At 44.0% G+C, this 12430-nt stretch overlaps 1 protein-coding gene across 3 annotated transcripts in view; it reads left to right on the forward strand.

The window, feature by feature from the left end:
• Positions 1–700: 700 nt before the first annotated feature.
• The window catches only part of Ednra (endothelin receptor type A), a 56042-nt gene continuing 44312 nt past the window's right edge, over positions 701–12430 (forward strand). Inside the window, exons 1-3 of one of the 3 annotated variants that reach the window (XM_074041249.1) lie at positions 701–838; positions 2425–2521; positions 5347–5826. In XM_074041249.1, the coding sequence (XP_073897350.1) occupies positions 5407–5826 (420 nt within the window). In that variant the 5' untranslated portion in view covers positions 701–838; positions 2425–2521; positions 5347–5406. Of the gene's footprint in view, positions 839–2424; positions 2522–2576; positions 2596–5346; positions 5827–12430 lie in introns of those variants that run through there. The other 2 variants (XM_020181370.2, XM_074041251.1) reach the window with 2 other exon arrangements.

Here is a 12430-nt window from a genome sequence, read left to right on the forward strand (position 1 = left end):
CCCCTTGGGCGGGGTCTGCATCCCCCTTCAACTCTCTGGAGGCCTCACCCACATCTTGAACCTTCCAGACTCAGGCTCCTTCTTTGCACAGGGCTAGAGAGGTGCGTGGTCTTTGGGGCTGGTTTCAAGAAAAGGAAGACAAACAGCCTGAACTCATCCAGTAACCTGCCGTCCACTTGGGCTGCCTAACTTCCTGAAAACTGAAGAGGAGGTCCACAGGCCCCACGAAGGGGGCAGGGGACAGAGGACATCCTTGGGGACAGGGGACACGGGCACGAGTTTTCCCCAGAGCCTTTCAGAACTTGAGTTCAGCTGTGCCCTCCCTCCGGGCCCACTCCTGGCTTCAGGTCAGGAAGGAAACAGTTAAAGTCCCGGGTCCTTAGGGGCCTGGAGGGGGCGGCCGCTGTGAGCTCTTCAGTGACTCCGTCCCGGGAGGACTGGGAGGATCGGATTGCATCGGATCGGATCGGATCGGGTCGAGACGGGTCTGGAGTGGAGTGGACGGCAGGGAGCTCAGGGAGGAGAAGCCGAGCGGAGGAAGGCAGGAGGCGGGTTCCTGCGGAGTTTGCTTTCCCTGCGAACCCTGGCCGCGCACACTCGTCCCTCTGCTGGGCGACCGCGGAGAGGAGCCGGGGAGGCTCCATTCATCGCGTGGGTCATCGCCAGAAGCTGGGGGCTCGGCGACACCTCCCAGGGAAGACGTTCCCTGTCCGGGACGTTTCCCGCAGTGGGGACCCGCGGCCACTCTCCTGCCACCACTCGCGGGGGCTCCGGCTTCGGCTCCGTCTGGCCCCGGCGCCGCGCGCACCCGGAGACTGTCTGCGCCCGCAACTCCACGGTCGGTACAAATCTTTCCTTCTGGGGTCTGGGGCAGGATGGGATCTGGGAGCAGCGGGGACCCTCTGGCTGAGTCCCGCAGCTCGGGCCACCGCCGCCTGGAGCTGGCACCCACCTGCCCGAGGCTCCTGCGGGGAGGGCGCCTACCCGGAGCCGTGCGCTCGGGAACCGAGGAGTTTGGAGAGCTGAAGAAGCACTTCACTTCCCCGGCGGGACGTGGAGTCTTAGGAAAAGGAGGCCCAGCAGGTCTCCCTGGGGTCCCTTAAATTCCAGGCACGCAGGATCTTTGTGGCTTGCCCCAAAGCGTCCTTGGGAAGTTGGCCCTGCAGCCTTTCCGCCCTTGCTTTTTCCCACACACCCTGGCTATGCCAAGGGTAGCCAAGGGCGCTTGGTGTGCGGAACCCATGTCTTTGGGAGAACCCAACGTTTGCAAACGTTTTTGGAAAGCGGCCTGTGTGAGGTCTGGGCGTCGAGTTCTGAGCATTCCTTTAAAGGGCACTTGTTGAGTTTCAGATGCAGAAAATAAGGCTGGTTTTCGATTATCACTCTCTGTTTACCCCTGCCCTAGTGGCTTTCCCTGATAGACCTGCGGGTAGGCACATTAAAGTCAGGTGATGCCACCAAGGAGTGGCTCATTCCCTACCCAGAGAGCAAAACCACAGAGAAGTTGTAAGAAAAAGTTTTTTTCTCTACTTGTAATTGTTTATGGTTCTACACACACACCTCCCCTTTTTTAAGTGTTAGCTAATTGAGACACACCTTGGCAGTCATTTTATGTAAATTACCTGGTCTACATTCATACTATTTTCCAAGGTTGGAATTTCCAAATTACTGATTGCAGGTGAACTTTATTCCTCTGAGTCCCCTATCTTAAATGCTTAAAGCAAAGCGTAAGGATTCAGTCCTCTTCCTTGATAATAGCTTTTGCTCTTTCTGAAACTCTTGGAGCTCAAAGGAAAGAGTGCTGTGTCTATAGGCATGTCTTCCAGCCCCCACCCTGAGGTGTCTCACCAGCGCTGTGACTTGACTGAACTGACCATTCAAGGCCAGTTTGACTTCCACGCATGGGTGTGAGCTATAGAAGAACAAACATTTGAGCCATTCTTTCATTGGATTTTGTATTTTTTTCCCTCAATAACAATATGGTCTCCACATGCCTTTGACAAATGTCTGGTAGATTTGCAGCTTAACGTGTGTAGAAAACTGACAGAGGTATCATCACAAGAGATTTCTATGGTCCTGTCATTGTTGGACGGGAGGAATGTGGTTTTAACGATGGTTGGCTCACACCATGATAAGAACTCACAGTCTTGGCCTTGACCAAGCAAACCAGCACACTCATGTTCAAAGCAACTTGGGGGGCGTTTGACGAGTGGCACAACCCCATGGTAGCCAGGTCAGTTCACAAAACACCCTCCTAGCTCATTCGAGTGGACAGGGATGTTCCGTTTCTGGAACAGGCCTCTTTCATTTTTAAGAAAACTATTACTGAATATTCCATTCCAGTTGGAGAACTGGAAGTCTTTAGTCACTGAAAAGGCACAAGATATTGAAGAATTTCTTTTCTGCCCTCTTTGTGATCCACAGAGGAGGATGGTGTTAAGCCTTATCCTGGCTTCCACTTTGGAATGGAGATATTCAGACTGTAAGAGTCAGGAAACACTGCAAATTCCTTATCAGTAAGGTGAGGCTGACCTGACAGGGACAAGGCCCGTCCTACCTTTGAAGAACTGATTTTGTTTTTATCATCTAATTAGAGTAAGTGAAGGCCTGTAACCAGGTTGTAAGGTACAATAATGGCCTTGCCACTTCTTGGTTATGAAATCTTGACATAACCAAGACTCTTTGTTGTTGTTGTTGTTGTTGTTGGGTGGGACTGGGGTTTGTACTCGGGGCTTTGTGGTTGCAAAGCTGGAGCACTATTGCTTGAGCTACATCTCCAGCCCATTTTTCTCCCATTGTTTGGAGATGGGGTCTCGAGAACTATTTGCCTGGGCCAGTCTCGATCCACGATTCTCCTAGATCTCAGCCTCTCAAGTAGCTAGGATGACAGGCGTGAGACACTTGCGTCCAGCTAGCACTTCTTCAAGACTCAGTTTCTCTCTAGTCAAATGGGGATATTGCTCCTGCCTGCCTCCAGTTATAAAGCTCAAGACAGATTAATAGATTTATATATAAGGTACTGGATGGAAAAAGCTGTTGTTGTTTCTGGATGCTGGGGGAAGTCTCAAGAGAAGGCATTTAAAAACTTACACCTTCTGTACAACTTCTGTCTTTCTTATTCTGTACACATACTGACTAATTCTAAGTTTGGTGATTTCCCATGCCAGCTATCAAACTTCCTAAAAGTGATCAATAGCTACCTTGAACAGACTCGGAAAAAGGACACAAATGTTTAAAAATGAAATTAAGACCTAGGTGTCTATGTCACTGGTCATCGTTTAAAGATTAATGAAAGCCCTCAGAAAAAGGAAATGTGCAAGATATTGAAATGAGAGGAGCACTTTATTTACCTTTGCCTGGTTATACTGTCGCCACCAACCTTCCTCATTTCCCCAGTGTCTTATCTTTCTGTAATAAATGAGAAATCTAGATTGCTGGACAAGGAAGACCACTTGCTTTTTACAAGTGAGTAGAAAAATCACCAAGTGGCCTTTTGAAAATGTCTACGCACCCTTCCCAGATGAAGGCTGTTGCTTCATCTAAACTCTGGAAACTTCTTTAAGATGTTGTAGCTATAAATAAAGGAGGATAGCCTAGTGGTTAAGAGCTCTGGCTCAGAGTTGGACTCAGCTGCCTTAGAATTATCGTGTTGTGGCTAGGTTCGGTGGCTTACATCTATAATCCCAACTACTTGGGAGGCAGAGATCAAGATAATCCTGATTCCAGGCCAGCCTGCAGGGGAAAATGAGACACCCCGCCCCCCCATCTCAGCTAACAAGCCAGGCATGGTGGGTCACATGTGCAATCTCAGCTACACTGGAAGTGTAAATGGAAGGCCAGCCCTGATCAAAAAGCATGAGACCCTATCTAAAAAGTAAGTAAACTAAAGCAAAAAGGGCTGGGGGGGTGTGGCTCAAATGGTAAAGCGCTTCCTAGCCCTAAGTTCAAGTCCCAGTACTGCTGAAAAACAAAAAGAGAGAGACAGAGAGGAAGAAAGGAAAGAAGGAAGAAAGGAATTGCAGCATTGCCACCATATGTGACTTAGGCAAACTACTTAGACTGCCCTCGTCTGTTTCCCGGTCTTCCTAAGGGAACCTGATTTACCTCCCAGGACCCTCACATGGTTAGAAGACAATACGCAGAGCAAGTATTCAGTTATGGCGACTGCTGGGCACGCAGTCGCCATAACTACACAGGGTGCTTAACAGAGAGCAGGGGACAGTCAGCCCCTGGAAAACCAAACAGTGCAACTAGCCTGGGAATGTCCCTCACCCACACTGCACTCATGACAAATATGATAATTTCCAGTACATGGGACAGCCAAAAACTCCTGTTAAAAGATGTAGATTTTACACACAAATCATCAGGGCTTTCAGAATAAATTTTTTGTCTTATCAGTTTTACATATAATTTTCGTTTGCCTGTTGGCACTGTGAGAAATTGAACCCAGGACCTCATGCATGCAAGACAAACCCTCTATCACTGAACTACATCCCCAGCCCCATTTTTGATTGAAAGGAAGATTATTAAATATACTGATGGTGTTAACCAGAGTTCTAGTTTTAAATGAACATTTGTAACACTTTTGATGGCTCCCTGAGCTGGACTCCACTCCTGAGGTTATTATTTTCCATGTGCAAAGTAGTACATATTTTGGAATATTGAATTTTTTGCTTGGTGGTACTGGGATTCGAACTCAGGACCTCACACTTGCTAAGGAGTTACTCTACCACTTGAGTCATGCTCCCAGCCCTGAATATTGAATTTTTATTTACAGATTTCAGCAATTTTATTTTATGCCTCAATACTATGCAACTTATACTCAGTTTTATATCTCAACTCTGGAAGATTTTCACAATTCAGGTTCTCATCAGCTTGGGTGAAGAAAAAAAGCTACTGCTTTATAGGAAAACTGACATGTGCTTATCCATAGTATGATCTAGGTTTAAGTGTAGCTGACAGAGACAGATGAGAAATCTTGCCCTAACCAATATTTGCTCTTTTTTTTCTTTTTCTTTCTTTTTGTTTATTGCTGTTTTTTGGGTTTGGTCTGGTTTGGTTTTGGTTTTTGAGATGGTCTCACCATGCAGCTCAAGCTGGTCTGGAACTTGAGATCCTCCTGCTCAGCCCCCAGCTATTAGAATTACAGACTCTGTCACCACATCCTGCTGATCTTCTGGCTTTGCTAGTTTTGTTCTGTCATGGGATCCCCTGATATAGACCTATTTTATCTAATCACCAAATATATTCTACATTTTAATAAGAGCACTAAGTAGTCATTAACTAAAATCATTTTGACTGCTGGATTTTGTAACAAAAATACTTTGTTCTCCTTTACTTTTCCAGGTGTAAAAAAGAAAATTATAAAAGCAACACAATAAAATAGTTCTTCAAATTTGCTCCAAGATGGCAGCCTGTTGCCTCAGGGCGTCCTTTTGGCTGGCACTGGTTGGTTGTGCCATAGGTGACAACCCTGAGAGATACAGCACAAATCTGAGCAATCAGGTGGATGACTTCACCACTCTGCATGGGACAGATCCCCATTTCCCTGTCGCCACTCATAGACCCACGGATCTGGCCCTGCCCAGCAATGGCTCAATGCACAGCTATTGCCCCCAGCAGACTACGATGACTTCAGCCTTCAAGTACATCACCACTGTGATGTCTTGCTCCATCTTCATCGTGGGAATGGTAGGCAACGCAACCCTGCTGAGGATCATTTACCAGAACAAATGCATGAGAAACGGCCCTAACGCGCTGATAGCCAGCCTCGCCCTGGGAGACCTCATCTATGTGGTCATTGACCTGCCCATCAATGTATTTAAGGTAGGAAGGAGCTACCAATGCATCTGCAGATTTTAACAAGTGCTCTGATTCCACAGTGAGAGAGACCCTGCAGACCCTTCTGACCTCTGAAATTTTGCTGTCTTTTTGCTGAGTTATTTCTGCTATCTTTAAAGTCAGTGCATTTTAAGATATGATTATTTATTGTTCGTTGTACTTATTTTCTCACATAATGATTCACAAAATAATGCTGCAGGATGACTTCCAAGTCACGGTGTTTCATGCCAGTGCTTGGCATGCTGCTTTGATGATGGACATTTTGGAGAAGTTCCCTGGATTTGTCTGAGATTCAGTTTCTAGGGTGAGGACTACTGCATCCCCAAAGTTCTGAAAGTAAATCTGTCCTCAGTTTCAGTGACATGCTGTTCAAAATGCAGATAGCCACAGTGAAAGGAAAGTGCCTATTTTGACTCGTCTGGGCACATGGCTGAGGCCAAAGGGCACACTGACTTTTCTTAGTTATCTGGGTGATGGAGATAACAGCCTCCATGTTGATAGCAAGCCAGGACTGACCTTGTGGCAAAGTATTACTAACTAAAACCATTGAAAATAGGCCTTGGCTTCTGATATCTACTTCATTATTGTTTAGTTTGCAGTTAGTGCGTGCCCACTGGATGCCCACCGTTATATTAGGCAACAAGGACCAGACAAATAAGAAAAGTTATAGCCTCCCTGGGAGACAATAACTTTCCAACCATGGAATCACCTTGCTTTAGAGATGATTCGGAACCAAAACAAACCAAAGCCAAAAAGAATGACGTAGTCCAAACTTAGTACAGTACTGTGAAAGGGAGATTACTGCAAGAATTTAAGTGTACTAAAATTCAAATGAAATTGCATGACTTATTCCACACTTTGTGAAATGTCTTTATATTAATCCTATAGAAACCACCTTTCTTAACCTTTTTTTTTTTTCTTTTTTTCTTCTTCTTGGACTAACCATAGAAAAAAACTATTGTGGGTGTCAATATTCTGAATACTACTTTAAATGACAAGTTTTGAATTCTAGGAAGAAGATTGTCAGTTTCCAATAGACGTACTTGAACTGTGCTAAAATTATACTAGCCTACCAGAAAAATAGGTAGTCTAGCAATAAAGATGAAAACATCAATTAAAATTTTAAGTGTAATACACAAAATTCTTTCAAAATTATAGCACATACTGTCTGCAAAATTAGAGAAATCAGACAATGAATTTTTCAAAAAAATTACTTACCATTTCTTTCCACATGAATTCACATGTTTTCTATTTGAATTGAATGGATGCAATGTTGGAAATGTGTAATTAGTTTTAAATGTTTAGCATATGCTACAGAACTTACTTTTTTCTTTTACAAACTCTTAATTTCTCATTTGTGAGTTACCATGTATACTCAACCCTTGGCTTTCTCATGACCTCACTTTTTAATGATAGATTTGTAAATGTTAACATGGCTCTTAGTCAAATTTTGACCAAGAGTCATGGTGTGGAGTATAAAACACTGATTATTCCTATCCAGGCACTAGTCAACTGAACTAGTTAACTTTGTTCAAGCCAATAATTAACCATCTCTGAATTACTAATTCCTGCTGCTGTTCACTCTGAAGCATAGTACAGAGCTCTGACTGTGTGGAAAGAAGTTTCTCAGTGTGGGAGGTTTCTGGGAAGGAACCCTGCTTGTCTCTTTAAAGTGCTACTGACAATCGCCACACTAAACTTCTTTTCTGTTCCACAGTGACTATTTACTTATTTATTTGGTGGTGCTAGGGTTTGAATTCAGGGCCTCACACTTGCTAGACAGGCACTCTACCACTTGAGCCCCTCCACCATCCCTTTATGCAATGGGTTTTTTCAAGACAGGGTCTTGCTAACTATTTGCCTGGGCTGGCTTCCAACCTTCATCCTCCTGATCGCTGCCTCCTGAGTAGCTAGAATTACAGGCATGAGGCACCACACTTGTCCCACTGTGACTTTTTCAGTCAGATTATCTGGAATATTTCCAAATCTGTTAAAAACCAAAATAAAACTATGTTTTACATTCATAGAGCAATGGCCAGAAATTAACAGGTCTGTCTCTGACCGTATGGTTCTTCCATTTGGGGAATCCCATACTTCATGTATTTTATTGTGGTGGTAAATAATGTGGACAGTTTGACTATGATGTTTTTGGTTTTTATTTACATCACAGGAATATGGTTGTGTGATTCCTGTCTCTCTGCATGTTATTATGAGCCACTGAACCAACATTAATTTTAGAACGTAAACTTTTTAGGTTAAAACAATATTCTTTAGTCATCTCAGTCTTCTTCCAGAGGAGAAAAGAGAAACCCTGAAGTGAGGCAAAAGGCCCAGAGTATTTAGGGATTATTTCTGTCCTTCTGTCATCCTTGTCTCTGGATCAAGAGATCATTATGTTGCTGTTTCTTTCACTTCTACGCAGAACAGTTGAGAGAAATCCTTCCTGGTATTGTAAGACTTGGAGAACATTCTACTAAAAAGACAGACACATGAGCGTTCTCTATCTTCCCCCCAATTAAAAGAATTAAATTGAAAGAATGGTGAAACATGTCTGCTAGGCTATTCAAAGAAAGTTGATGTCACACATATTGTTGTGTTTGCAATCATACTGGTTTTGTGCTCAATTGTAAGGTGTGTCCAGACAGAGAGTATGGCACTGAGTCCCTTATGTCACAGTCAGTGGGGGTGGAGGTGGACAGAGTGAGCTACACTTGCTGAGTCAACAGTAGTAGTGTCACAAGAAGAGGACAGTGTGTGATGGAATGTCCTCTCTGTTAATCTGGGTTCCCTTTCTTCCCCACTTAGAAAGGGACTGTTCTGCAACCATCTCATCACTCAGTGTGATGGGAAGCACAACTGAAAAGCAGTGTGCTCTTTCTCAGCTCTTATGAACCAGAGAAGCCCGGCTGAGTGGCTCTGGGTGGTCTGTAGGCATGGAAGGGGTCACTCCACACCCGAGTTTCCAGAAGTTTCTCTTCGGGGGAGGGGAAGGACACAGTACTTGGGATTGAACTCAGAGTCTTGAGCTTATTTGCTAGGCAGGCACTTTACTACTTGAGCCATGCCCCCAGCATTTTTTTGCTTTAGTTACTTTTGTTCAGGCAGAGTCTCGCATTTTTGCCTCGACTACAATCCTCCTACCTACACTTCTCCCATAGCTGAGATCACAGATATTTCCCAACATGCCCAATTTGTCTGTTGAGATGAGTTCTCCTAACTTTTTGCCTGGGCTGACCTCAAACCATGATACTCCCAGTCTCCACCTCCCATGTAGCTGGGATTATAGGCCTGAGCCATGGCACCGAGCCCAGAATTTTCTTCATTGGTCTCCATATCGTCCGAGTTTCTTCCTCCAACCTCTCTTTAACTTTGCTCCAATATCTCTCAGAAATGGCCCCCACCTGTCTCTCACTGCCTCCCTGTTCAGCAGTCAGAGCCCCCCACACCCTAGTCACACTTTACCTGCTTCTTACCAGTTCCCAACATGCGCTCAGCTCTTGTCAGAATGCCATTGGCACCCCTGAGGAACACTCTGTGCCCTAAATAACATTCTCGGGGAGGCTGGATGTAGTCCCCAAATAACTACTGCTGCTGAGGCATTTACAGATCTTAATCAAAAAATGGGTTATGTCTGGAGTCATATGTGACGTTAAGAAGAAATCAACCGAAGCATGAAGAGAAACTCCTCTCACACACAGAAACTCCCACACACACTCACGTATGAGTGACACCACCAAATCACACAATCTGAGAATATAAAATGTAGAGCAGAAGGAACCAAAGAAAGCAGATGAATGCCAGCTGCCTTCTTGGTCTTCACACATAGAGGCCTGGCAAATGGTAATATTGAAGAAATGCTACCACTAAGTTGATCAGAGGATAACTCTAATTTTTAATTGTTCAGAAAATAGATACTATCACTAATTGCAAGAGAAGACTAACAAAAACCAGGCAGGACAAAAGGATAGGACCTAGCAGACTCTCCCACATACCCAAGCTTACAACCTAACTTGGAGATGGGTTCAATTTGTTAGAAAACTGCATTGTGTAATAATCTAAATTCCCAAGAAATGCAAACATCTGGGCAAACGAATTAATCTGTTCATAAAATATTTACATTTGTTAGAATGGCAAAACAATTAAAACATTGTCTTTGTGTTTGGAGAACAAAAGTAATCCCTAATTAGTAAATAGTAATATTAATTAGAAATATAGAATTTAATTATTTTATTCTATCATGGCTCATGGGATTATATTTATGTCAAAGTATTGACCATACAGAGATGATTTTTAATTTATAATAGAGTGGAAGCCCTAAAAGTGAGGTTCATATGTGGTCAAAGCTTGGCTCTGGATGAGCTGTGGGCCACCCTGCACTAGAGTTTCCAGAAGTTTCTTAACATCTCACAGATGTTCCCATAAACCACTGTAGCTGATCTCTTACACAAAACAAGAATGGGAGAAAATATATGCAGGAGAGAAATAGGGCAAAAAGGATGAGAATAATGGCCATCGGAAGAAGCCGGAAGTTGTGTCCAATGGCTTGGCATAGGAATTTCTGGAAGCAGGGAGTTGAAATCTCCGATGCTGCAGATTATACCACCAAGTGCATCTGTGAGAGCCACAGTCACAGAGCCCAGTGACCATCAGTTACTAATTCTGTCCCACTCTAACCAACCACCTCTTACTGAGAACAATAAAAAATAAACAAATACAGTTTCTGTATGAAATTACCAGAGTTATTTTGCAATGAAAAGTCAAGACTTCCAATATGCTGCCCTGGCAGAGGATCTGAGCAATGGGGAAGCCAGAACCATTCACCCAGAGCCAGTTTCGTCCATATTCCTGCTGCCTTTGGCATCTCAGCCCACTAGAACTCTTCCTTTGGGGGCAGCCATACAAAAGTCGTTTCTTGACACAGCAAGTTACCAAGGCAATTTGTGTCTCAGAAGTAAACTGCCATGACTTATAGATTGGAGCCCTCACACAAAGTAGGTGTTCATTAATGCTTGGTAGCATGACTGGATTTGATGAGGCCTTTACTATTGGACCTCTAATCAGATTTCCTTGTGACCTTCAAATTCAAAGATGATGATGGCGATGGTGATGTAGCAAAGGAATTCTTCACTAATAGACAAGGCAGAAGATGCTACCTGTGATCTGCACATACTCTTTTGGAAGTTCACCAAATTACCCACCAAATCCCATAAGTGATGTTATAAGCATGTTAGTTCCCATTTACTTCACCATCAAGCAAATAAAAACAGACCTTCTCATGTACTCGAGTATAGTGCCATAATCATAAAGATAGCTATAGAAACTATTCCCTAAATTTTTAAGAGAGAAAACATCTCCTTTGATCCAGATGTCTGTCCCTTGCTGGTGTACTACAGCCCAGCTAGACGTTTTCCCTTTGGGCATCTCTGCCCCTGCTGCCATGCCAGGCACCCGGCTCTCTGTGGTTTTCCTCCACCTCTACCTACCCCAGCTGACTTGGCTTATCCAAGAATATCGGGAAGACCCTTCTACCTCCAATAACTTTCCCTCAGGCCTCTTCTGACTGGTTCCACTTTGCCCTTCAGATCTCAGCCTAAGCGCCTCTGCCTGGCAAGTGTCCAAGAGCTAGATGGAGTTGCTGCCTCCCCATGCACGACCATGGCACCCTCTACTAACCCCACCATAGCATTTAAGACGGGCTCCACTGTGCCTCCCAGATCACTTGCTTGTCTGCCTGTTTCTTAAAGCAATTCTCATCTCTCATTGTACCTCCTCTGCCCAGCTTAAAAACTAGTTTACGAATGAGTGAAAAAAGAAAATGTACTGTAGTTAACTCTACGATGATATTTTTCTCCCATGCAATTCCAGACCTAAAAGCAGATTTGCTTACTGAATGGATTTGATTTCTGTCCTTTTCCTGCAAGTCAGAATGTCTTGGGGTTCATAAATCAGAGAGAAACTTATGGGAAACAGAACACCATATAGGAGCAGTGTGGTCCCCACCCCGCTCCACCTCTAGAGGCAAAGTTCTTTCCCTCTGGTTCAGACATTGTGCTGTTTAACTGATTTCCTCCCTGCTTGGCCAACGGAAGTCTCTTTCCAAGATTTCTGTGCAATATTCACTCTTTAAGCACAGTGGTAATTGAGATTTTGACTAAAATATTAAACCTACAAGTGACTCAAACTACCAAGATGAGCACTCAGTTTCACAAAAGATTTTATTTGCTCTTTAGAGAATAGAAAATTGGTTGATTTTTCTGGCATTGCAAAGTCATACACACATTGCAAAAATTCATCATGCTAACTAGCTTTCTGAAGAAGAAATGTACATATAAAATGACAGAGTGATAAATTTATTAGCCAATTTTCTGTTTGCTATGAGGAAGTTGCTGTCTGAAAAGACTTCAGAACGCTGTCCAGCTCTACCTCCCCTTCTGACTTGCCGTTTCCTGTGTCTGGGAACCTCATTGCTTTCTCTCATGGCTGTGTTCAGTAATTATTCTCAGATGAGGTTTCTCTGCTAACCCTCAGTGCTTGGCTCCCAGCACAGTCATTCCCCTTCCCGTGATGGGGGATGGAAGCCATCCATAAC

The sequence above is a fragment of the Castor canadensis genome, chromosome 9 (assembly GCF_047511655.1).
Source record: "Castor canadensis chromosome 9, mCasCan1.hap1v2, whole genome shotgun sequence".
NCBI classification, from domain to species: domain Eukaryota; kingdom Metazoa; phylum Chordata; class Mammalia; order Rodentia; family Castoridae; genus Castor; species Castor canadensis.